The sequence below is a fragment of the Nesoenas mayeri genome, assembly GCF_963082525.1.
Source record: "Nesoenas mayeri genome assembly, chromosome: 4".
NCBI lineage: Eukaryota > Metazoa > Chordata > Aves > Columbiformes > Columbidae > Nesoenas > Nesoenas mayeri.
Window position 1 is genome coordinate 39,028,562 of NC_137540.1, and position 27,082 is coordinate 39,055,643.

The window sequence follows — 27,082 nt, forward strand, 5'->3', positions numbered from 1 at the left end:
TTTAGTAACAGAGTAGAGCTGGCAGTACTCGTTTGCATAGATTAAAAACAATAAGCATAATCTTTTTGGAATAATACTATCCCATTTTGCATATGAGCTTACGTGTGTGTTTTTCTATAGCTTTGGCCTTAAGAGGCCAAGTCAATCTCTGAACTGTATTCCTGACTTCTGTAGTTACGGGATGGCCATGGGCACCACAGAACCTGTACCCCCCAGCCCATAAGAATCAGTGCAGGGTGTGTTCCTGTAGGAGATCCAAACTGTACATAAGGAGACCAAAACCTTTGTCTTGATGTGTAGGAAGTTTGCTGTTGAGGTCAGTGAGATGACTTCCCCTGAGATTTATGAGTTTCAGACAATTTCCCAGGCTTAAATAGCATTGTGAAAGGCTTGTAGTGGCTGTTATGAATTGCATACAAAAAAAAAAAAAAAAAAAAAAAAAAGTTACTTGAAATACCACTAAAAAAGTGGTATTTTGGTATTTTTGAGCTTTTCCATTATAAATGACCAGTCTGGAGGTAATTTCCAGTATCTGCAGTTTTCCTGAATTTGTCTACTAAATGTATAAATCATTTCCTGTCATTACTCATCCCAGAGTAGCTTAATGTAAGATATTTAAAAGTTGTTTCACCCTCAGTAATAACAACTTATTGCACTTATTAGTGTGGCTGGCAAAGAGTGGAAGTACTACTTTCAATAGTGGAGTTATGACCATCAGAAAACATGGTAATCTAGTCACCAAGTAGTTTAATAATAGTCTAATAATTCTAATAACAGTGATTATTTTGAGAGGAACAATCACTTTTTCTGAATGCTATTGACTAATAAAGCTTGTGTTGAAGTACACTAGAAATGTGAATGTAAGTTTTGGATTATTTTTAAACAATTAGCTTTTGAATTATAATTATTTGTGATACTATTTTAAACAAAATTATTTACTTTCCATGTTCTTTCTAATAATCTTTCGATAATTATTCATAGTACAAAAAAAAATCAATAGGAAACCAAACACCCTTTAGATTATGGTCTTCCGAGACGCCTTGCATTAATTATGACAGCAAAGTATAGGTGGTATTGATTTTGAATTTTAACAGCCTTTCAGTAAAAGGCAAAACATTTCAAAGGTGCTGAGTTCCTTCAGCAGTTCTGGGAAGCCCAGATTGTTAGTGCCTGGAGTAAAATATTTGAAATGTTTACTCTTTGCTAAAGGTCAGTTGAAATAATTATTATAGAGAAACTATTGCTACTGAAGAAAGGGGAAAAATATTTTTGTAGAAAAGGGATTTTCAGTGTATTCCAGGGCTTCCTGCCTTCCCAATAATTCAGTTGTGATTAAATTTTCATGATATTTCAGTTCTATAGAAAAATCATTGATTGTAAAACATTATGGTCCTTTAACTAAATTGTTGGAACTTCATGTTTTCACTGAGAGATCCATTTCTGGAGGATTAAAGTTCACAGTTTCACACCTGGGTAAATTTTAAGCATTCAAAGTGAATCCCAAAAGTCACCTTCTTATTTGGTTTCAAATGTATTTGCATTTGAAGTACATCTGAAAAGATCAAATTACTCTAGGCTTTGAGGCAAATTTGTCCCTTTTTTCTTTTTCCTAATATGGTATTTTATAGTGTTTTGTCATGTTACTTTGATATATGCTGTGAGGACTGGATTTAAATAGTGATTTCAGTAGCTTACACCAAGTGTGTAAACGTTCATGCCAGACATGGTTTGTGTAGCAAGATGCTGAATTTCTTTTATTTCCAGTTAGCTGGGAGGTGGAGTAACTGAAAATCTGTGAAAATGCTGTGAAAATGGCAAGCACAGAGAAAGCTGAGATGTGCTGTTTCAAAGGCGTGGAAGAAGGGACATTAGTTTTTGTGTGAGTTCCCTTTTGGGAGCTGACAGTATTGAGCAGTGACTGTATTGTTTATCAAGGAATAGTGTAAGCCTCATCCTAAGGTGACAGGAATATGTTAATCAGACATTTCATCGGTCTTTTCTGTAATCAAAGGACACTGTCACAAATAATACAGGAAAAATACTGCTCAACCTGATAGAAATCTTTAAACAGCTGAAAAATTCCATGATCATCCTTGAAACAGATTTGCACGGAATTTATTCTGTCTGTGAAATAACACTACCCCAATATCTGTTGCAGATTACTATTCATAACCCTGGGTCGTCAACCCATCTATTCAAAGACTGGTTTTGTTCTTACTCCACATTTGTATTTATGTTTATTTTAACTTACTCCAGGATAGAATATTCACTGCTAATGTTGGTAGCAAAAGATCGTTTCATCTAATAGGTCTGTATTCACTCCTTGAATTTTTTCTAGACTGTTTAAATTATTTCACAGCAATATTTGTACAAAGTCTTTCACGTCTATAAATGTTTGAGCTATGGTGATTCAGAAAGCTTTGAATTTATCTTCGTTATTATTTTTTTTTCAACGTGTAAGGAAAGTATTAAATTGTCTTAATAACAGAATAATTATCCTCCACAGATCACTTTAGGGCCATGTTACCTGAGAAATTAAAAATACATTATTTGAATCTTTTGAAACTTCTGTGTTTTTTGCAAGTATGTGTTGCTAAATGCCTTGGACACATATCACTTCAAATTAGACTGCTAACCTGAATTCATCCAACTCGCTTCTTTAAAGTGAAATTACTTTTTATTAACATTTATTTTATTTATATAACACTTTCTATTAGACCTGATGACCTAATGGAAAAACAGCTATATTCATTATATCACCTCATTTAATGAAAGATTTGATCTGTACTGCAAACTCTCATTTCCCCTATACTCTCAACCTGTTGCAGCTACGTAATACTGATGTCAGTAATTCTCATGCACACATAATTTTCCTAAAGCATTAGGGAGTCTCTTGTCATAAGTGGCATTAGATAACTACATAACCTGTTTAGAAAAATGTACATGAAGAGAACTAAAAGATACGAGACTACCATCAACAAAAGCTCCAAACTTTTTCTTCCTTTTTCTCCCTTCTGGATTTTACCTTGCGTCTTTTGTGTCTCATATCTTCAGACTTCTGCCTTAGTATAAAATAAATGATAGTAATATGTTGGTGAAACTTGCTTTCAGCTCCTCAGGAGTCTTCTCCGTATACATTAGAAACTAAACTGGATCTCTGCTCTTTCAGAGTAGCATTAATAATTCCTGACATTGTGTGTGTGCTACATGTTTTAAATTACCAATTCTTGTATAGACATACTGAAGGAGCTTCTCAGAATTGATTTGTCATGATGTTCAATCAATATCTGACTCAGTGCCTATCACCCTGTTCTCTAATCACTCGCCTGAGCAGCAGGCTATGAAATTCTTCCACTGAGTAAGAATATTTTAAAGACATCTCTGAAAGCTGTTTCATTTTGCCCATCTTCTTGGTTTTAGTACTGACTCTGCAAGCTTATAAAAAGCATTTTACCTTTAAATCATAAAGTTCCATTTGCCTCAATGAGACTATCGAGGTTCTTAAAGCAAAGATTGAACACAAAAAATCTCCAGCATTATGTCTTTTTATGTTTGTCTCAAAATAGATGAGCCTCTTTTGGTCTCCTGTGAGATCACACCACATTTTCTATGTATTGTGTTAATGGAAATTATTTAATAAAATCTGTCTTTCTTATAAATTAACATTCTATTCATATCTGGTAAGTTATCGTTAGGTGTAGTTGGAAATAATTTGTAATGTTTTAGCACACAAGTGAGCATGTAGATACTAATGTGAGGGTAACAAAGATGATTAAGGGAGTGGAGCACCCCCCTTATGAAGAAAGGCTGAGGGAGCTGTGTCTCTTTAGTTTGGAGGAGAGGAGACTGAGACCTTATTAATGCTTATAAATATATAAAGGGTGAGTGCCACAAGGATGGAGCCAGGCTCTTCTCAGTGGCAAGCAATGATAGGACAAGGGGTAATGGGATCAAGCTGGAACACAAGAGGTTCCACTTAAATTTGAGAGAAAACTTCTCAGTGAGGATGACAGAGCACTGGAACAGGCTGCCCAGGGAGGTTGTGGAGTCTCTTTGTCTGGAGACATTCAAAACCTGCCTGGACATGTTCCTGTGCAACCTCACCTAGGCGTTCCTGCTCCAGCAGGGGGATTGGACTAGATGATCTTTTGAGGTCCCTTCCAATCCCAAACATACTGTGATACTGTGATCTACAGTACAGAGTGCAAATATGGTGATGTGGTAAAGTGTAAAGGTTTAAATTAGCAAGAGAAAACCACCAGATTTTCTGTGAATCCCAAGCTAATGTGTTACTAAACTTCTAGTTCACACTATCATGTGTTTCATATCTGCCACATATGATATATACAAGATAGTTAAGAAATTTTTCAAACTTTGAAGGATATATGTCTTTGGCATCTTGGCTCATAATGCAGGGGATTGATGCTAGGATAAATATAAAATTCCCTGAAGTGGTTAATATCTTGTACTATTATTATTGAGTGCATAAAGATTTATGCCCATGATAAATGCCACTGTCATCATTATTGTCCTATATGTTCATCATTACCGTAATTTTCCTATATCCAGGTAAAACATCACGGATCTCTTTCCTATGGGATCGAAATCTTCTGTTCCTACATCTGTATCATGACTGAAGTTTTCAACTCTGTTTGTTCAATGAACAATGTGGAAAGGGAAATATTTCTCTGTGAAATGGAATTTATTTGAAGTAAAGGAGGAAAAAAAAAAAAAGAAAAAAATAGTGGGTACCTGTAGGTGTTGCACTATTATGCTGTAATAAGCTCCAATGTGTTTTCCAGAAGAAAAGCCTTGCATAGCAATGAAGGTTTTACACGATCAAATGTGAGATAATCAGTGTTTGAGATCATGGCATGGATAAGAACCTGTCATCAGTGCTTAAGTAACTACAGCATGATTGAATTTTTAATGGAAAAATGCGTCTATTAACATTTTTTTCTTATTCTATCCCTTCTTTGGGAAACTGTTTTTCTAATGTGTAAGTCATAATATGATAATGAAGACTATGCCAGAAATCATTAAGTAGACTCACAGGTTTTCTTCAATGCACATCAGTAATTTGGGGAACCAATCTAAAATGGCAGATGAGGATCCAGATTCTACTTAGGGTTAGACCAGTTCAGACCTGGAATGCTAATTTATTTGTTTCATTGTTTTTCCAAGTCGAACAAAAAATGAAAAATGCTAACGCATATTGATATTGAGAGCCTTCGTATTCCAAAGTTCAGCAAAAATAACCACTAGAACTTTTATTCATTAAAACTGGCTTTGTTTTCTAGAGTCGATATGATCTTAGGTTGAGCTTTCAGAGGCAGCCAGGGTCAGTTCACTTCTGAGCAGACTGCAGAGTTCCAGGCATCTCTGGGCTCAGAGACACAAGTGCATGAGTGGCTTCATCCTGATTTTAGTATTTGGATGTGTACCTACCACTCCCTGGGCTCTGCTTTCCACTGGACTCACCCAGACAGGAGCCACAGAAAACTGTCTCAAAATGGGGAAGGGGGGGTAACGTGAACCAGAACTTTACGCATTCTCCACACAATCTTACTTTAAACAACCCAGCCATCAGTGAGCCACAGGTGCTCATATAGCATGGTCATTACTTAACAAAGGCTAAATTGGACAAAAGAACTTACTTTTTGACAAGTCTGATAATGCCTAATGACCAAACGTGATTTTGCTACTTAACTTGCTTTGTACTACATTAGGTATATCAATAGGAATTTTATCAGAGTTAAAGCTGTTGAATTGTTGTGCAGATACTCAGAAAACTTTGCTTACAATACACTAACTTCTGACTAAAGAATTTCTTCAGTGTGTATATTTAATTTTAGTTTAATAATAGGATGTGTTAAAGCAGAGGTTAAATGTATAGTCCTATACTGTAAATATCAGAGGGTATAAAAAGAACCTTTCTGTAGCATATGAAAAGTAGCTGTGTATCATTTTGTCCATCTTTGTTTCTAAACCTGTGGAGTGGTTTTGTTCACCACAACTTGGTTATGTCAAGTTAGAGAAAAAGGACATATTTATTTTACTTTTCCACTTTTCTTTCCCTGTTTTTACTACTGAATAAATACCAACAAAATACAGTCAAATGGTTGGTATGTTAACAATTTGTGAACAGTTCCAGAGAAACATTTCACAGTGTAAATCAGAATGATAATAATCATAATAACACATGCAGTGTGCCCATGGCAAAGCAGTTAGTGTGTGGAAGGAACAAGAGGTTTTTAGTAACTACCGATGTTCAAAAAGTTTTGTTCACAAAGGAAGACAGTTGTAAAACTTTGATAATTTGTAATGTAGTAATCCAATCAGTTAAACTAATAGCAATACTCAAAATTCTGGTTTTGCTCACAACTCTCCTCCTCATCTGAGTTACAGTGCTTGGATTAGTAAGCACTTGTGCATTGCTTTTAAGTCGTTGTACAGTGATAATTATTACTCACTACTTATATTCAATTCCATTTTTCAGGGAGCTTTTTGCAAATGAGATTGCTGAGGAAAAACAGCAGAAAGTGAAGCACAAAGTGAGGTCAGAATATTTTTACCTATTAAGCTTTTTCATTATTAAAGAGAGCTTTTAAAGTATTTAGGTACTTATCTCTCATTTTTATCAAGGACCACTCAGTGCTTGAAGACTTTTAGCATTCTGGCCGCCATGACTTACCAATTAGCTTATCTGACATGGTGATTGCTTGTTAAAGGATTTTAGCTATATCATTTAATGAGAACTTCCAAATGTAGGCAAGGAAACTTTTCTAAAAGCACCTGACTGACTACCATTAATTCCTCTCACTTCAGATAAAGAAGCAAAGTGATTTTCAGAGATTAAATAAATGGCATCTCTTTTCCTAATGCTCTGCAACATATGGCTGAACTGTGAAATTTTAGATTACGTAGAAAAATCATCCAGCCCGATGTGTGCAATTCATAACTGTCTGAAGTTGTTAATGTGAGGAATTGTTGGTACAGAGCATATTCATACGTTGTCCTTGCAGGGATGAATTTTTCAAAGTAAAAATAACAGGAATCTGTCAGTGAGGTCTTTTTTTGAAATCTTTGCGGATTGGCTTCAGCAAGAACATTATAGGATCTAGATTACACTTGGGGAGAAATTTTCAGTTCCACAAGACAGTAATTTAATTGCTGCTGCAGGATGTATCCTTTCATACTTCCCGTAACTATTGATCTGTGATAACAGCAGTTGGCATTTTCAACTCCACACTGTCCAGCAGATGATTCAGATTCAAGAGCAGGTGTTAATGTGGCAAATAAAGGGGAAAACAGAGCAACCAGGTAGAAGGCAAGTCATTTAGATGTTATGAAAAAGGAGGAAATATAGGCTACAGTGATTTAGGAAAAAAAAAAAAAAAAATCAGCAAAGTGTGGATTTGTGTCTTTTTGGTGGGTCAAATGCTGCATTGTTTGAAATTAAGAGGTACAAGGAAGGAAGGAAAGAAAGTCATTACATAAGATGTTCCAGACTGATGACAGAAAAATCTGAGTTAAGTCATACTGTAGATCAGGTGAGTATATGCAGCTGTTTCTGCATTCCTATTTAGCTGAAGTTTTCCAGAAGAAATTTAGTGCAAGGTAACTAGTTTTTTAAACACACATATATTCACCCTGAGTTTGTTTTCAGAAAAATTCAGAACATTCATAAAAGCTTATTGGATTTTTGAAAGTGCATGTAAGATTACTATAAAATTTGGTCCTGTGGAGTCTTTTTAGTTTAGGCACTTTCGCAAGTTTTCACAACATGAAACACATGATGTGATTCCAGTGCTGAATAAGTAGGAATGTTTCACTAAGTTACCAGTACCAACCATTCTCCATTTTTATTTAGGCAATTGCCTTTCTCACTCAAAAAAATATAAAAATGGGATTAACTGTAGCTTTTAATAATGAAAAATAGTAAGTGATGTCTTTTTTCCCTTCAAATTGTGCCCACAGTCTAGGTTTATTCTTTAGTCTCATGTAACTGTAGCTTTGAGGACAATAATGAAGAGCATGAGAAAATTTATTAATACATAATTGACTGACTTTAAAAATCTGTCTCCATTTCATTTGCAACACATCCATTTGTGTCCAGGAAGAGATGATATGAACATGTGTAATGTATGGAAAAGAACATAGGTACAGTTTTGAAGAAACAGACAAACAGGGTTTCAATGGAAGAAAATAAAAAAAAAAAAAAAAAAGAAGTAGTTTCTGCAGCCTGACAATTATTTTGGTGAAAATACCAAAGTGTAGCAGAAATGCTTAGAAAAGATGAGTTGTGGTATTAAAATAACTCCTGTTTTGCCAAGTCTTACTTGTATTAACACCTAACTTATTAATAAATGGTGAATTATTTCCTCAATGAACATAACTTCTTTTTCAAAGAGTTTTACTATTTTTATGTACCTTTTTCTCATTTAATACTATTTTCGAGGTTACTTTGTGAAGACATTTTGATGCATGTGTAGTTTTTCCCTGTGGCAAAGAGTTTTGGCTAAGCCACCTAGTTCATTTTGACAGGTGGATCCCCAGGTACCGGTTACATTCAGGGACCCCAGGGATGTGATTTAGAATAAGGCTTCTCAAGCATACATTTGCCTTTATTGGTTCCTGCTGATGACTTTGATTCAGAAAACATTTCATAAAATAAATAACATTAAGTTTGGGTAGAATTACTTGGTTTCGGTTTTAGCCACTTGACTGAGATAGTAATTCATTCCCTTTTATGGTCTAACTAGTCACTGGAGTGAGACAGGAGCTTGACAGAGAGTGGATTTCCTATCCACTGTCACCTCTCCACGTGTGTACATTACACAGGTGGAGTGGTTTGGATTATTATTAGGGGGCATTGGCTGAAAGACCTGGTGCTACCTTCTGCACTCCTCAGACTACACTGAAACATTGGCATCAGAAATTTCCCTGCCTCCTCAACAGTTCTTAAGGCTTCTCTTGGTGGTGACGCTTGAGCCATTCACGCTTCCTAGAAATGAGGCTCGGAAAAAAATTATATGAGACGAATTGAAGTAGGATCCCGCAGTGCCTCAGCAGCTCCGGTGAACAGCAGCTCTTGGAGAGATTGTACCTGGCTGAGGTTTAGTGATGCTCGTGCTTGTCTGAGCCATCAAATAAGAAGATGGCATTATAAATTCTACCTCCTGTTCTTCTGTGTATGCTGTAGTTTTCCCTGTATAGTTCACAAATTATCTGTGTTATATGAAAGTCTTTTTCAGAAGATCTTTGTTTAAAACAAAGTACATTTTCATAAACACTCTAGATGTATAAAGCTATTGACTTGTGTGTGTAAAGCTGCCTCAGTCTTTTGGCAGATACTAAATCATTACACTAACAAGCCCAAAGTCCTATGGTAAACCACTGTCTGATGAAACAGACAGCTCTGGTGTTCAGAGCCTGCAAAGGGTCTTAAAAGTAAAAACAATATTGACATTGAAGAATGGATTAAATACTGCCTTGCTGATTTTGTTGCTTTCAAAGTATTCTGCAGAGTTTTGCTGGAGTAGTTGCCGAAGAAAAACACACAGTAGGGTTATTGAAACAAGAGATTACAAAAAGTCACTGAGACATGTTCAAAGGAAGCTGAAGTGTTTTTTATTTTCTCAAAATTTTCTTCCAAAAGCGTAATATAAGTGTACTGATGTATGTATCATTTAGTCATGGAAAACTAAAGAATACACCTTTGTATCCAAGAGTTAGAATGTATTGTTAATCTAATATTTTAATTGCCTAATCAAAATACCACAATCAGTTAATTTAGTGTAATTTAAATTGTATTTAAACTTATGCAAATTCTCTGATTGTTCCTTGTTCTTATTAATAATACAATTAAAATAGTTGTAAGCCAGCATCCTAGTATCTATCCTTATCTCTGGAGTTATGCGTACCAATGAGTCACATGTTGAGTTCTTTGCCAGCAGGAGTATGAAGTTGGGGATTTCCTCCTCTCAGGGTTAGTCACTTAAGTTTTTTAATCCTTTTTGGTAGAGACTGATTTTCTTTTAGAGGAAGAACCATGCAACCACATGAAACTAAGTGATGTGCAAAGAAAAACAAATACTGTAACTAAAGCTGAGAAACACAGGATATGTGGCAGACAATTTACCACCAGTAATTCTGGTGTTACAGCTAGGGCAAGCTAGACAATAATCATCAGATCTTTAAGTAAGTTGCAGGTATGGCCTGTATTTCTTATGCATTTTTACAGATGCAGCAAATGACGTGTTTAATTTTTTTTAATAAAAACTGAGGCCCATTACTAGCACTTGGCAATGCCAAACTGAATGGTCCAAAGAGCTACAATATGAATGAGCATGGCAATCCTTAATTCTCTTGAAAATGAAATTTACACTTGTGTAAAGCTCTCGTTGTAAAGAGTTGGCTGGTAATCTTAATAAATGGAGCACATTACCTTTTTAGCAAGAGAAATTTCCTGTTAAAAGAGTCTCTTATCCTTGAGAGAGTTTCCTCTGAGCAAAGTGAAGTGCGTATCAGTGAAAGAAACCAGGTAGCATGTTATTTCCTCCAGCTGTTTGCTTGAAAATCGGGTTCATTTGTACTTCATTTGTCTGTGAGTTTTAAGTTTTCTCCTTTTCACTGCAAGCCACAAAGTGAACCAAATTACCAGATGCATTGATAAGATGCAGTCTGCCCTTTACAGCAGAACTAAAAGCCCAAGATTTTTTTCAGCAGAATAATAGCCTGGTATGAATAGAAGTCATATTCATTTCAGAACATTGTAGTTACTTCTATTTTACCTTTTACTATAGCACTCTTAACTGTTTTGGTTTTTATTGTTTTCCTGTATTCAGCTTTACCCATACTAGTTTTTATTTACTCTCCTGTCATTTTTCTGTTGCTCTTATTTCCTTTCAGCTGCTTCTGAGAAAATATGAACACAGAAACATAACTCTAGAAAATAGTTCAGAACTCTTGCTATAAGGCAGCTTCAACATTAATCTAAACATGTTCTTGACCTATAAATGCCATCATGGTTTGCTTTCCAGAGCCTGCCAAGCCATCTAACCACTCCATCTAATGATAAACAAACCTAGAAATGTCTTTGTTAATCAGGAAACTGAGTTGAATTTAATTGGTTTGGATTTTTTTTTTTTAATTTCTGAAAGTAAATCCACCAAATTAGAACAGTTACAAAACTGGTGCCTGGGTCACTGGTGGCATTGCTTCTCTGTTTGATTGTCCTTGCTTTTACCTGTACCTGTTCTGTGCGATTTCTACCTGTTTTGCTTGGGCCTAAGTTAAGCCCTTAAAGGAAGAGAGGAAAACAAACAAACAAACAAACAAAAAACAGGAAAAAAAAAAAGGAGACATGGGGGGGGATAAGTTTTTTTTTTAAAAAAAAAAACAACCAAAAATTGAAATAAATTATTACATCTTTTCTATGGAAAAACTGCCAACTTTATAGGTCAAACTACACATAAAATGCAAAAATATTTTTCTTGGATTTTTGTCCAGGCAAACCATTGCTGGAACTGCCACGGAGTTTAGTGAGTTGACTATGGGAAGGGTCCCATGTGGTTCTGAGTAGTTGGAGATGATTATCTGTAATACAGTACGTCCCCTGATAAGTGACTCACACAATAAAAAGTTTTCCTGGGGACGTATTTTCTGCCTTGATTTTTTTTTTATCCTGGCATTGCACTTGCGTGCTTACCACACTAGATCTTTAAATGAAATGGCTGGTTTTCAGCTTGGAGTGCAGAGACAAATATTACTTTCCTATTTTATGCATTGATTAAAAATATTAAATGTTTGCAGTGAATGGCAACAACTTTTCTCACTCTTTTTATTACACCTTTTTTTAAAAGACTTTCTGTGCTAAAGGTGGGAAACCTCACACCAGCACAAAATTGGGGGAAAGTGTAAGTGGCACGCAATGTGTGAACCACAACATTTCCAGTTCAGAGAAAATGTGAGGGGAAGATACATATAGTTCTGGTCAGGACCAATGGGGTTTCTTGGATCAGCCAAGATATTGATAATCCTGAACACTTTAAGTAAAAAGTGTTTTAAAATGAAAATAACACATTTGTTTGTTTGTTTGTTTGTTTGTTTCTGTTCATATATTTCTTAAATTCACACATTTCTGTTGTAGGTTTAAATGTAGTTTTTGACAAGATTATTATTCATATGTTAAGGAAATCCAAAATACAAAGGTTATTTGCTCTATTTAATCTATAATCTGTGGTTTTAACAGTAATAAAGGTATGAGAGTTGTATTCAGAAGTACAGCATTTTGTCTGTCTTTAAGGATCATTAAAATGCTGTCAAGCAGATAAGACCAGTGTGGTTTTGAAATATCTTTAAACTTTCCAAGAACAATAAGACATGTTCATGGCAATGATTTATTTTTCACTTGATATCTGCTGATCTGTTAATCCTCTACTTACAAAAGATCTGAAAAGATCCCTAGGAAGAGGTTGTGTCGCATGGCTGTCCTGATAGAAATGGAATGAGCCTGAGGCTCAGCTTTCCAAAGGGATTTAGGACAGTCCATTCCATCCTTATTCCTTGTATCCAGAGATGATTACGTTAGTGTAAACTTTTGTGACATATAAAGTGAAAAATACTGGTTTGTATCCTATGTCACATCCTCTGTATTCTGACATTGCAAGACAGACAGTAGTTTGGGGGAGGGAAAGTGATGGAAGAGTGTGTGAAATAGGCTGTATAGAAATGTATCAGTATAGTGTGAGCCTAATTCCATTGTCATCATATGAAAGCTGCTAGGAGCAAAATGATATTTTTTACTTAATAGTCAATATAATATTTATTTATTTATTTATTTAAACTTTGGATCTTAGGTGTTCATTTAATATTCAGTATGTCTTTCTGTTTCTTAAATCCACATCCTTAATGAGAGAGCCTGCCAGACTAAAGAGAGGATGTGAAGAGCTTCAGAGATACTGCAGAATGGTTGTGACAGCCGAGAGATAGGAAAAGACAGGTTGGTTCAATGTGTAAAACAAAGGGAGGAAAAAAAATATAACAAAGAAAAGAAAGAACTTGATGTCTTCTCTTCCAAAACCTGATTTATGCAGCAGCTCATTTATTTGTTTTTTTTCTTTTTTTAAATAAAAAGTGAAAAGCCAGTCATCTATCCATGAAAAAAATATGGTGTTATTGTTTGATTAATAGCTCACACTGATATTAGGAGATACCTAATTATGCATCAATATTTGCCTCATTATGTAGAAGAACATCATCATAGCAGATTAGTCGATGAACAGAGAAAGGTTTCCTCTTTGATAATTAATTATCATGCTTCGAAATATGTAACCCAAACAGCAGCCTAGTTCTTTCACTATAATATTTTTTGTACACCTAATTTTGGAAGCAAACTCTTTGATGCAAATAATTAAAGAGAAAGAAAAAAGATGTCTGACCTAATCTCAGAAACATGGCTCAGAGAGATTGCTTTTCTTTCCAGTAGATTGTCAGAGAATTCCCATGGACTGCAGCTTTCTGAAAACCTCTTCAGCAATATTAACTCCATCATCTTTCACTTCACTCCTTAACACAGCAATGACTGCAAAGGTTATATCAAGAACATGGCTAACTTCTGCAGATAAAAACTTAAAAAAAAAAAAAAAAAAAATGAAGCCATTTTGAGAACTACAGTTTTGGTTTAGTAAAGACAGTTTTAGTATTGATGTTTCAGAAGAAGGGATGTATTTCCACTCTAGACAAAGCTGAAAAAGACAAAACTCTTGAAATAACAATTAAGAAAACTAACTGTTTGGATGGTGGCTTGCAGCAATCAAGAGAAGGAACTGGATACTTCCTTTAGCAAAAAGTGGTTGTGAATTTTCTAAAGGCCTGCATTCCAGCTTTGCTAGTAATGCCAGGTGCTGTGTTCTAGGAAGTAAAATTCAGGAGATACAAAGGATATTTAAAAGTGCATGGCTACATACTTAGTTCTAGCGTTTGCACTGCTAGGAATTTAAGGCATCTTTCAGAAGGTTAGAGAAACCACATGGATTATCTTCATCTTTTATCCTGCTGCAGGATGTAGAGCTTGAGTAAATTCATCACTCCATAGTAAAGACTTATTGTCTCAGAACTCAAATTCCTACGTCAGAGAAGGCCTTTTTTAAAAAGCCAAATGTTGATACTAAGGTTGGAAGACAGTAGTAGCTTCGTGATATAATATCAAACTTCAAGGAGAATAAGATATTTCCAAAACTCTCTTTTGTATTTTGAAATCTTGGTTTCAAAGCATATTTCAAGGGTCTTTCTTACGTACAAGAATGAACCCATGCACTAGCAAAAAGCACCTACTGAATTATTGAGGAAAAGGACTAATTGCAAGCTGTGTTTAGGACCTGATGTTTTACCTGGGATGGTTAGCATGTAGAATGGAGAAGAACTACAGAAGTGTAGCATCTTCAGTTAAGCAGAAAGTTATTCAAATACTCTGCTAAGAGATGGTCATATTCCAGTATCTTTAGGATAGTAGAGCCTAAGATTTGCAATGAGTTACAATGTCAGTAGAATTGTCTGGGAGATAAAAGGGTTCAGTGCAGGCAGCTATACCAGAATTTGATTCTACTTAAAAAGTAATTACATGAGTTGTATGACTTCCATTTTCCCCCTTCTTGAGGGGAAATCCTTTTAAGCATTTGAGAGGTTAAAAAGAGCAATATGAGAGAAAACTGTTCCTTGAAGACAGCACCTACTGTAAAAGTCGGTAATCTGTTTTGCAGGAAGAACTAAAAATATGTGAGATAGTTGCAAGGAAACATAGAAAAAGTCAGTGTAAAGACAGATCTCAAAATCTGCAAGACAGTTTACAGTGTTAGAAATATATATTTAAAACAAAAAAAAAGTCTTGGATGACAGGTCATCATTTACAATTTTTAACAAATGATATTGTCAGAATGCAAAAGTGTGACTCTGAAAACAAGAGGATGGTGTCTGCAAGCAGTGTGTTGATCTCAAGGAAAGTTAGGCTTTCCTGCATTCACTTCAAAATGATCTGCTTCTAATTGGTCTTGCAACTTGGAAGAAACCTCACAACCTTCCCTTGGGGACGAGTTACTGTATAAATATATGTGTAGTAAACAGACCTTTTAAAGAGAATCAAACTTTAATGCAGCAAGGTCAGCAGTTTGACAGTCCTGTACTACATAATTGCATCATAAAATGATCTGTGAAGGCATTTGTATGTTTCTCTGTTACCATATATTTATCATGGTTTCCCTGATAACTCATCTGGCTGCCCAGACCCTCATTTGAGCTGTAGCCAGAGTTACATTTGTTGAAGTAGCAGTGTTAAGCAAGTGCCAAAGCAAGGGCGTCCATCCACGGTAAAGTCTTTGTTGTAAAAAAAGTCCATAAAACAAAGCTTTTGTAACCTGTTGTGGCTTACTTCTCATCACCCGAGCAGGCAGTGCGCCTCTGGGAATGCTGGTGTGGGTCACGTGAGGACTACAAGGGTGGTACGGGGAAGAAATTCTTCCCAGTTTCGTTTAACTTTGTTCCATGAGCCATGCTGCTGCAGCGGTAAAGCTGTGCCAGGGAGTGAAACTGCAAAGTGCCATTCAACATGAATTGTGTGGTTTCTTCTCACTGTTCAGGTCAGGCACTTTTAGTGCTCTCAACACACATAGCTGGCAGGAGGACAAGCAGAGAGGAGCACAGCTTTTGTTTCCTGTTTGTGCGCTAAGAATTCTCTTGCATTTAATTTGCTGTGTCATTAATTGGGTTCAGCTTCTTGATCATGTTCCAGTTCAGGAGATTATTATGTTTACCTTGCAGCAAAAATAATTTCCTGATAATTAAGTTTTACTTCCTGTTTAAGACTGCTTCACCGTGTATTCTTAACCAACTCCCTCATTCAGCAATAAGGGCGTTGCATTTTATAATGTGTCATTCCTTTGGTGAACAAAATTATCCCTGGGCATAGTATAACTAGCAAGCCAATTGGATACAATCAGAGGAACAGAGCTATAAAACCAACATATTTCCTCACTCCTTTTTCAAAGCTTTTTGCGTAGGAAATACAATACTGGGGAAATAGTCAGAAATGGGTACAGGCACCTATATGAAGAAGCAAGCCATAGTCGTGCTTCTGGCTTATTCCAAACCCCTTTTCTGAACATGGACACTAAATGGGTGTGAACAGCCTTAATATGTAAAAGATAATTGCTTTAAAATTAGACACGCAAAAAAATACAAAGAAATGGTAACTGTCTTTATTTTAAATATTATAGCTAAAAAAATCTTTTGTGAGGATATATTTAATTGTAATAGCTGCAAAAGACAGGCTAAAAAGCAGAGGTGGATACAAGGTTTTTTTAAAATTTGTTTGTATATTAAGTATACAAGATAAATTAATAAGGAGTAAGTGCTTAAGTTCTTTTTGCCTCCATTTTAAGGCATAAAATATATTGAACATTGACTAATTCCTGGAAGAGTTTAACTGTGACATGTAAAATGTGATTTTGGTAATTTTGTTACTTTGGAAGCTTTCAGGAGATAAATAATGATTAGATCGTTTAGTCTTTGGGTAAAAGGTAGCCCCGCCTTTCTCCCAGCTGCAGGCCCCTTTCTCAGAGCTAGAGTGATGCAAACACAGCAAGTGAAGGAATCTGCTCTCAGCTGTGGAAAAGACATGAGTTATGGAACTGTGAAGTTATGAGCTGTGGAAAAGACATGACTACAACACCGGTAAGAGTATCAATAACTATCTTGTACAACTGGTGGCTGGAATAAATTAATTAAAAAAACAAAACCATCTTCCATTCTTTCTTTGTGAAAAGGGAATATTTGGATCCATGCCAGCACTACCAACAAACCAGCAAGCCAGCCCTAACTGCTCATGGGGTGATCTAATTTACTACGCTAAATTACTGCAACGTGAAAATGAAGTGCTTTGCTCCCTTTTCTGTTCGCAAAACCTGGAATGGGAAAGTACTTCAAGAGTTTAATGATGCTTCTGTGGCATCTGTATAAGAAGTCACCACACCTTCTATCTGAGTAACCTTCTGTGTGTATTCAATTACCTGAACACTCATCTTGTTGACAGAGGTCTGAGGTGCTTCTGTGCTGGTGACAGAATGACTGTGATAACAGTCACAATTACATGGGCTCAGGGAAGTGGAACAAAGAGATACCAGGATCTCTGCGTGTCTCTGTTGACTGAAACTGTAGTCTGAGAACACCTCAGCAAATCTAGGTACCCTCACAGATTCTGCAGTTCCAACCACTCCTTTCATGACTTACATGAAAGCCCATACACTGCAAAACATATTTGTTCAGAGAAGTCTATAACGAATAAAATCAAGCTAAGCTGCATATTGATCTCCTCTGTTCAGCCTCTTGCTCTCAGTAATGCTGACTGTTTGAGGCTCTAGCAAAGGAATGTGCGTTTACAGTTGCGTTCGGAGATTCTTTCAACTTTAACAGGCTGTAGTTGAAACTCAACGTCAAAGTGAAGGTGCTATCTGGGAGTTTATAGTCATTGATGTGTAAGTGATGAACTGAACTATTGCACATTCAGGATACTCTCCACAGCATTGTAGCATATCATCCAATGACTTAAGCTGATTATTAATATCAGGAAAAGAGACTGCATTTTTGCTTGCCCTGAGCCAGCTAACCCAGTCATCACAGCCAGGAGAGCAATTTTCCAAGTGATTGGCACAAATGTCTCTCTAAGCAGTGCTACTCCTAGATCAGTGTCTACATACTTTTTCTCAAGTGATCTTATTCTTCAGTGTGCAAAACTGTTTGGAAAGAATGGGTTGTAGTGGCCAGATGAGATTCTTGTTAGGCAATTGCTATATACCAGACTGTTATAAATTTTGCTCTTATTTATCAGTCTGTGTCAGACTTACCACGTCCAACATTTTTCACAGTACCTGTCTACTTCTGGAACTTGTTTTCATCTGGCATGGCTATGGATCAGATGCTCAAATCTCTCTAGCAGAAAACTTGCCCATCCTTCCTCCAGGATTACTCAAGACCAATTAGGAGTAAAAGACTTTGGATCTGGGTGTCTGAAGGGAGAATGCTATCACATTGTTATAGGTGAAAAGTGAAGACACAATGGAAGATAATCAAAAGACTGGGCAACTGTTGGAAATGGCAGTGGACTAGAACAGGTAACTAACTAGAAAAAGGTGCTACTTATATCTTTGAGGAGGAGAAAGACATGGATCCAGTAACTGCAGATCAACAAGCCTCAGCTCACTGCTTGGAAGCATGAAGCACATCTTGTTGGGTGGTGCCTTGCCATCTGCAAATATAATATAGGGTGTTCATCACAGATTTGCCAACTGCAAATCATGTTTAAACAGTCTGATTGCTTTTTATGATGATGGTGGTCCAGGGAAGGGTGATAGATGTAACTTGCCTTAACTTTTAGAAGTTTTCGTCCCTGTAACATTCTCACTGGTAGACAGAAGAAGCATGTGCTGCACAAAAAAACTCTTAGATGGGTTGGGTGAATGTACTCAAAGGGTATTTAATCAATAGCTTGATGTCTATTTGACAGAATATCTTAGGTAAGTGTTGAAGGCAATGTTAGTCAATATCTTCACCAATAACCTGAATGATGAGATAGTGTATCCTCAGCAAATCTGTGGATGATACTAAAATGGAGAAAGTGGTTGACACATCAGTCGCATCAGTCCAGAGAACCTCTACAATTGGGCAAAATAAATCTCATTAAGTTCTACAGGAGTGCTAAATTCTGCAGCTAGGTGAATAACCTCATGTACCCGTAAAAATGCTAGTTGGCTAGCTGGTGTGCCATGAAGGACCTATAAAGGTCATAGTGGATACCACATGAACAGGAGAAAGTGGTGGTCTTTAATCACCAGAAAGACAGACTTGATTGGGCTATGCTAGGATAGAGTGAGCGGATAAAATTAAATTATGTTTTTTATGATATTAGTGCTGCATATACCTGTAATTCCACATCCAGTTTTGGCATATGCAGTTCAAAAAGAACAATAAAAGCTGGACTCAGTTCAGCAGACGACTAGCAAGACTGTTATGGGCCAAAAGTATGTGACCTTAGAGAAGAAGCTGAGGAATCTGAGCTTGTTTAGTTTGGTAAAGAAGCAGCTAAGTGGTGATCTATTATTAAGAGCTGCCCACAGCAGCTTGAATGGGAATTGCACAGATGGCAGAACTGAATTCCTCCTGGTACTGGCAGATGGTACAAGAGGAGGCAACAGCCCCAAGATGCTGCTTGGAAGATTCACTTTGGACTTTGGAAAAGGTTATTGACAAGAAGGATAGTGCGGCAGTGGATTAGCTTACCCAGAGGTGTAACCAGGGGAATTGTCCTTCTTGGAGTCTTTGACTTGGCTGGAAAAAGTGGCAGCTGACCTGGTACAGCCTTTGCAACATTTCTGTGTCCAGCCAGCATTTCCAACCAACCTTCTGCAGATAAGAAACTTGAAGGGAAACTGGAAGAAAGAAAGATGATGTACCCAAACTCATGTGCTCACCATGTATTGTCTCTTCAGACCGATTTGGTTTTATGGTAGTATATATACAGGCAGCGAAAGTAAAAATAACTAGTGCACTGGCAAAGGCTATTTTGTCAATTGCAGCAAAAACCAGTAACTGAATAGGTCGGTAAGTTTCCTTTATGTATTTGCTGCCAAGTTTAAGACTTAACCCAGACAGAAGCGTTTCAGTCATCAAAAGATTAAGCTGAGGTATTCCAGAAACATGTATGTTTAAGGCCTCAGGAAAAGAATAGAGGGCGTCCTTGCTAATTTTACATGAGAAGATGCTCCTGTCTTGCAGAAAAGCACATAAAGTGATGGAGCTGCTTTTCACAATGGTTGCCGCATAGATGTCCTTGCAGGTTTTTCTGTGCATATTGGGCACAAAGCTCTCTCCTGCTTAACAGAGAGAAAAAAGACGGAAAAAAAATCTTCTTGAGCTGGCCTCATTATTGTTGCATGTCAAAACAGCCTTTTGACTCCTTTAGTTTTCACCAACAGAAATAGTCACTTGCAGATTATTTTACTGATCTAAGATCACAGACTACTATGATTTTGGCTATGTTGCATCCTCCCATATACTGTTTTGACTGAAAATGAGTTAATTTTCTTCATGCAATTAGGAACCTTTCTTTTTCATAGCTAGCACAGTCGTTATTTGGACTTAGATTGAGAAAAAGCAGATGACACCCCAGCACACAGTTAATGTTTTTAATTACTCTGGTCTGAGAGCCAAGGACACTCTGAGCACTCTGCCCACAGGTGTGAGGCATTGAGGAAGTGCAGCCTGAATGTGGCAGAGCTTGTCTGACATCCAGACTGATCCGTAGGAATATTTCATCCCATGAGCATCAGCCTTCATATTTAAGGAGCTGGGGCCTTCCGATTTCTCTCTCTTGAACGTCTCTGCTCCTACTTTTTTATTATTTTTGTCAGAGCTGTGGGAGTTTGGTTTGGAATGTTTAGTTGAGTTTTTTTGCTGTTTTGCAGAGGCCTTTGGGCCTTTCTGCCTTTTTCGTCTTTCTTCTCTCTTTGGGATCAGCTGTTGGGACCAGGTGTTGCTTCCTGGGACTGGCTGCTCGGTGTGGATGGAGTTTGTGGGGAATTGCCTTGAGTATCTTTTATTTCTATTTTATATATATAATTACTAGTAGTGTATTAGTATTTTGTTATTTTATTGAACTGTGTTTATCTCAATCCAAGTTTCTCCCTTCCCTTTTGATTCTCTCCCCTGCTGGGCAGGAGGGAGGGAGTGAGTGGCTCTCATGACTGTATTATTAGCTCAGGTTAAACCACAACCTGTGCTAAAGTAATAGGAGAGGCCAGCATATGTTTTCTACTACTGTAAGGAGGTTTCTTTGAACTATTTTTGTATGGTTCATGTTAGGAATAGCAAGACAGCTCAAATTACATACTTGTCAGTCAATTAAAGCTAAAAAGAAGCAGATTTAGTTCAGCTTGTTTATCAGGGCGTTTAACAAACTGTTGCTGTTGTAAATTATTTGATAATTTACAGGTCAGTGATACTGTAACAGAGGTTGTCAGTGTTTTGGGGTAGAAATTGGAGGTGCTACAGAGGTGCAGGGAGTAAGCTGTGTTACAGGCGTGGATTTTGAATGGACCTGCCTGTCTGTCCAGAAGAGATGCTTAACAAAATACTTCCTTTTCTTTGTCTTGCTTCCTATTTCATGGTCCACGCTGCAGTCAAACAACTGAAGACCAGCTCAAGCTTTCGCATAATCTTTTAAGTCTCTCTTAACACCTTCTCAATAGCCTTGGAGGAAGATTGTTTGTCACATAGCACATGTTGCCAGGAGGTTGCAGTGTGATAATGAAATATTCCCTGTATGTGTCCCAACAGGAGAGAAGAGTAGCGGTTCTGCTAGAATTATTTTTTTTTCCTGACAAAGGCAGAACCTTGATCTCAGATTTCTTTCTGGATGCCAAATTAAGTAACTAGGCACTCTGCTTGAGTAGATCTATAATTACTATGACCAGGTAATTGTCTCTGCTATTCTTTCAGGAAGACTTCTCTAGACTTTATACGAAGACAGAGAAGGCCCACGCAAAACATTTACAATGGAGAATTTGTTTACAGACTGTCACTAGAAGAGGCATAATGCTTCCCTTTATCACCACTTGTCATAGCACTGACAGCCTGTAAGCCTCCTGCCTGTGCATTATTCTTTATTTGTCACTGCCTGTGCCAACTCTTGCCCTGTCAGGTGCCTGGCATGTATCAAACATATGATTCATGGGTTCATTTGATCAACACTGTGAAGAAGAGAATGATGTATTTTCCTTTAAATTACAAATTAGACATTTACTCCCCATATCTAGTGACAGGGGCTTTGGCTTCTTTATATCCAAAGTGCACCATTTATAGCTCACTGTAGAATTTAAATACTGGCTTCTCTCTCATGCCTATCTCTGAAAGTGAAATTTATGTAACAATACAGCATATAAATGAAACCATCCTACATCCCTGTTTTAGTGTCATGGCAAGTTAGCTTGAGCTGTTTTCTTTGGTAATAAATGGGAAGAACGCATTGTCCCCTGGACATTTAAAGGCCTTTTTATTACAGGTTGCTTTCTATTTTATTAATAAATACTACATTATAATTTCTTTCAGATAATTCCTTTAGTGTTATAATTTTACTTTGGCATTGATTGATACATGTTTACTTGGGCACTTGAGCTTACTTGCTTCTAAATGTGTATGGGGTTTGTGTGTGAGATGATTCTTCTGGAGAATGTTAGCAACACGGTAATTGGGAACTGTGACAAAATGCAATTGTGCTCTAGGAAATAAAATATAAATTGGTTTTATCTTCTATGAAGGAAATTTATGAAGTTCCGTGAACTGCTCTGGGCAGTTTATTTTGATACTTTTGGGAAAATATAATGTTAAAAAAAAATATTTGTAATCATGAACAACTACATCGTTTGTTAATCAAAATTATTCCTATACAGAGAATTCTGAAGTCTCATCTGCTCTGTTTTAAGCAACACTTCAGCTGTGAGATTCCCAAGTATTATCTTTGTCAGAGCATCTGTGTCTTCATGATGCCTGGCTCAAACATGGGTTCTTTTATTAAGTAACAAGCCTTTAGAGCCAGCTGCTGACTGCGGGTCCTGCAGAATTGCCAGTTTGCTTTCAAGATTGTCACCTATGATAATACCAGTGTATTGAGGAATGAGGGAGTGGCTTTAATGAGTGGTTCAACATGAAAGATACGTTTTTACTACTTCTATAAACAATAGAAAATACTACATTTGTCTTGAAAGCTACTGCTGTTCTGCTCTCTCTGGCTGTTACTCTGTATTTGTTTATGCTTTTAAAGATTAGTAAGATTTGAAATATAGTGCCAGAAGACATTGCGGGGGTAAATACAAGGCACCTTTCATATTGATTTAAGGTAAAAAAATCATTACTTATGGATTGAAAAGTTGTGTAGGTTTTTTTTTTTTTTTTCCTCCACTTTAAGATATTTTTGTTATCATGACCATATTGGAGCTCGTCATTGAACTTAAACAGATGTTTTTGTAGTTCCTGAGAATTTTTCCCAAATAAATTCCCAGAATCTCATCTTGGCCAAATCTCAAAACTGAAGATGTGGTAGGTATTGTTACTGGCATCTGTTTGACTGTGTCATGACTTATTGTTAGGAACTTACTAACATGTAGCTGCTTTAACAAATCTGGATACCTTATGTATATGTACTAATCTGTATACTTTGATTTGCATGGGTAACTAATCTTTCTATGTCAATTGTCTACCTAAGCTGTATAAAATCAAAACTTATTAATTTTGTTTTCTTCCTGATGACTTCCATATACATCTAAATGATGTTCTATTTAGATTTCTGTATGAACAAGCCAGCAAATTTTGTTTGTATACTTCTCTTTTTTTGCAAGTTGTTCTTCAAATGACAAGGAGAAAATGACAAAATTATTCAATCATAGGACTAATTGAATAGATGAAAACAATTTTGGGATATGTGATTCTGGCATCAAAAGATGTGCTTGATGTTTTAATGCAGTTCTTCACAAATCAGATGACATGCTGTCTGAAATGTGTGAAAAACTATCTGAGAGAGAGGGAGGAAGGTGGTAGAGAGAACTCTTGTTTGTTCCATAGAATTTCAGGTATTATTCTGTCCAAAATGACTAAAATATTTAAAATTTGATAGACCTCTTTTCATTAGTTTGCCAGGAACCTGAAACCATGAAAGAACAGTACAAACTACCGTTGATTTTGTAGAGTTCAAGCTCAACTACAACTGATGACAATCAAATTATATTATTCAGCTCTTTTGTTATTTAGTAATTGCTATAAGAACAGAAGAGAATGTATCATAATATGACAGTTTACATGATTTTTCCCTCAAGTATTTTCCTGAAGAGATAGGTACTCAGCTTTCAGAATTTGCTCACTGCAAGATGTGAAAGGAAAATGAAATTAAGTCCTTTGTATGAGACTGAATTTCACTGATTGTTTTTTTTCTTCCCCCCCGCCCCCGTCCCAAGACAAGTGATAATCAGAATGCATTGAAAGAGGGCATTTATATTAGTTCATTTGAACATCAGTGGTGGCCATATTCAAACTGTCTATTGCAAGAGCCTTACTTCACCAGTTGTGACACCCAACTAGTGAAGATCCAGTTCAGGTGTGCCTTGAATTTTCTCTACAGGCAACAGGGAGCCTACTGACACCATGTACAGCTTAGGTTGTCCAAATAAGGTTCCTGCTTCTCTCCATCAGATAGATTAAGTACTTCCTTGGTATCTGCCTTTACATACAAAGAGGGAAACTGCCTAGAACCAGCTCACAGGGAATAGTAAAGCAGTATGTCTGATAGACAACCAGATTCAGAGCTGCATAGTAGGATCTTCTGATCAGCCAGTCTCATTAGTTAACCTACCTCCAAGAGGAGGCAGGTGAAGATGGAAGGTTTGCACGATAGCCAAGGTGTTAAGTGCTTGCTTGAATCTTCTTATCAGTTTGTCTGTACAGTGTGCAGCAATGTGGTCTTGCTCATGGTGCTGGGTTCCTGTGCACTATTCAGTGCAAACAAATTTAGGACTTGTGGGTGGATGAGATCAGAGGGAAAAGTGTTAGATGACCTTCCATGGTGTCTGAGGACTAGCAGAAGCAATACCTAGCAGATGAGGTTTGATTTACTATGGAAATAGGTAATATCCTGTCACTTTGCTTCATTTTTCATGGCTACAAGATGATACAATATACAACATAGAAAAAATCCAGATTGACAGCCCTAACAAACTTTCTTATATTACCTGCAAGGTCTTTGTATCTTTGTTTTTAAGGTCTATTTCCCTTCTTCTATATTCCTGTACTACGAGAATAGCTTTAATGGAGCTCATAAAAACAAGAAAACAGTTCAATAAATATATGCTTTAGACAGTCTTGCACATGGGCACAAACTGATCTAAGGCTTGATTTAAGATCAGTTCAGTCATGGTACTGAATTGCAGCTGGTACCTAAAATGAGCCAGTGGCACACAGCCCTTGTCCTGTGAATATGGTTGGTCACACAAAGATCATCATTCAAAGGCATAATATATCTTCTGTCCTTGTGAATGTTGGGGTATTGTGTTGGTTTTTATTGAGTTCGTAAATACCAAAATGGGGTGAAAAAAGGGATGCTGCTTTTCTTCTTGTTTCATATAATCATTTAGTCTGGAGAAGACCTTTAAAATTAGAGTCCAGCTGAAGATTAACTGTGTTTCAGAATTTAAATCTGTGTATTCTACAGTCAATGACAGAGTAAAAGACAAAAATTGATGTATATCTGTTTGTTTCTTTTTTTTTGGTCTCAGACTTGGCCTTTCTCACTTGATCTAATACTTCTCCTTGGTAGAACTATGAACACAAGCCACGCTTTTGATTCAGCAGCTCTCCAAAGCATTCGGTTTCTTTCTTTGAAAACCCCCAGTCTGTTCTGAAATCCTTGCAAGCTGATGTTCCCTGGTCTCAGGCTGCTCTCTCTTCTGTGTCAATGTACATCAGAATTCCTCAGTGCAGAGAAGCATCCCATGCAATACTCTCCCACTAAATACGTATAACTACAAAGTAATGCTTCTACTCCTTCCTAATCTGAAGGTAGATTTGGAAAGTCTTGTGTGTTGATCAGCCAGGAAGGAAAGGAGCAGAGACAAGAAAGTACATATGCAGGAAGCTCTATTTCAGTGGGGCTTGATCTTATTTTAACACAAGGTTCTGTACTCTGCACTGTGACATGTTTGCTTATTGCCTTTAGTCTGTGTCAGCCTTATACGTTCCAGGGTACTGCTAAATGGTATTTCTTTTGGGTAGTCCATAGCAAACTTCTTGCAATCTCTCATGATGCAAGGTCTGAATCAAGGCCTTTACTGACCACACAAGCCCAAAGAATGACGATACAAGAAGCAAGCATGACCTGGCAAACCCATATGGGTGAGGCTGAGCTTGCAACCCCTGGCATCACTAAATGTGGATTATCACCAGTTTTAATTATTGGAGACTAAATTTTTCTCTCCCTCTTTCCCTGCCAAATGAAATTATCAGATTTTTCCAAAGTAAGGAGTCTGACAAGCTGAGGTGTTATGTCAAAGAGATCAGTATTTCTGTTATAGATGTATTTATGAAGAGGCAAAACTGTAGGGTGTTTTTTGTTGTTGAGGTTTTTAAGATTCTTAGTGTATGTTTCTAGCCATAAAAAAATTTGCAAAGGTGCTGGTTTGGGATACAAATAGAGCCAGGTTATGCAGACAAGAGAATCTATAAACTGCTCTACTTTTGCAGCTTTATTTTATTAGGAAGTCAGCTGTCCATTTGCTTCACATTGGTATCCAATTATTAAGATCTTCCTTCATGTCTGTTTCCCTTCCCATTACAAAAACAATCTAGTCATGCTAGTTTAACACTTTTTAAAAATTGCTTTCTATGCATAGTTCTTCATAATTAGTTGATATAGGAAACCCACTTGGCAAGGACAATGTTTATAAAATGACGTGCCAGAATGTTTATCTGGCCTTGGGCTCCAGGAACCAGAGGATAGATGAGTATCCTGCAGTTGTTTTGGCCATGATTATATTGTGGATGGCAGGTTGCCAGTAGCAACTGCAGTAAAAGGTCCAGAGTATTAGTGTCTTCCTCTGTGTGATAAAACAGAGAACATTTGCACTTTCAGAACTGTCTCAGAGAGGATTTGTGGCAGATTTTGGAGGACTTGAAAGTGACAGGAAATGGAAGTAGATAAGCTGCTGGCAGGTTGTATGCCAACCTGTCCTTCTGTTGGCTCCTCCAGGCCTGGCACCACTGACGCTTTTTTTGCCCTTCTTTCTAGAACATTTAAAAGAGAAGCTGGAGGAATACATGGTCCGTTTTGCCAAAGTGAGGATTGTACGTACCAAGAAACGAGAAGGGCTCATTCGGACCAGACTGCTAGGAGCTTCGCTGGCTAGAGGAGAAGTCTTGACATTTCTGGATTCCCATTGCGAAGTCAACGTGAATTGGCTGCCGCCCTTGCTTAGTAAGTGTGTGAGTGTTG

General features: G+C 37.0%; 1 protein-coding gene across 1 annotated transcript in view; it reads left to right on the top strand.

The window, feature by feature from the left end:
• Positions 1–27,082, top strand: part of GALNTL6 (polypeptide N-acetylgalactosaminyltransferase like 6) — a gene marked incomplete at its 5' end in the record, with an annotated part of 446,353 nt that overhangs the window by 337,770 nt on the left and 81,501 nt on the right. The window contains one exon of the mRNA XM_080344483.1: positions 26,879–27,064. Within this exon, the coding sequence (XP_080200609.1) occupies positions 26,879–27,064 (186 nt within the window). The remainder of the gene's footprint in view (positions 1–26,878; positions 27,065–27,082) is intronic.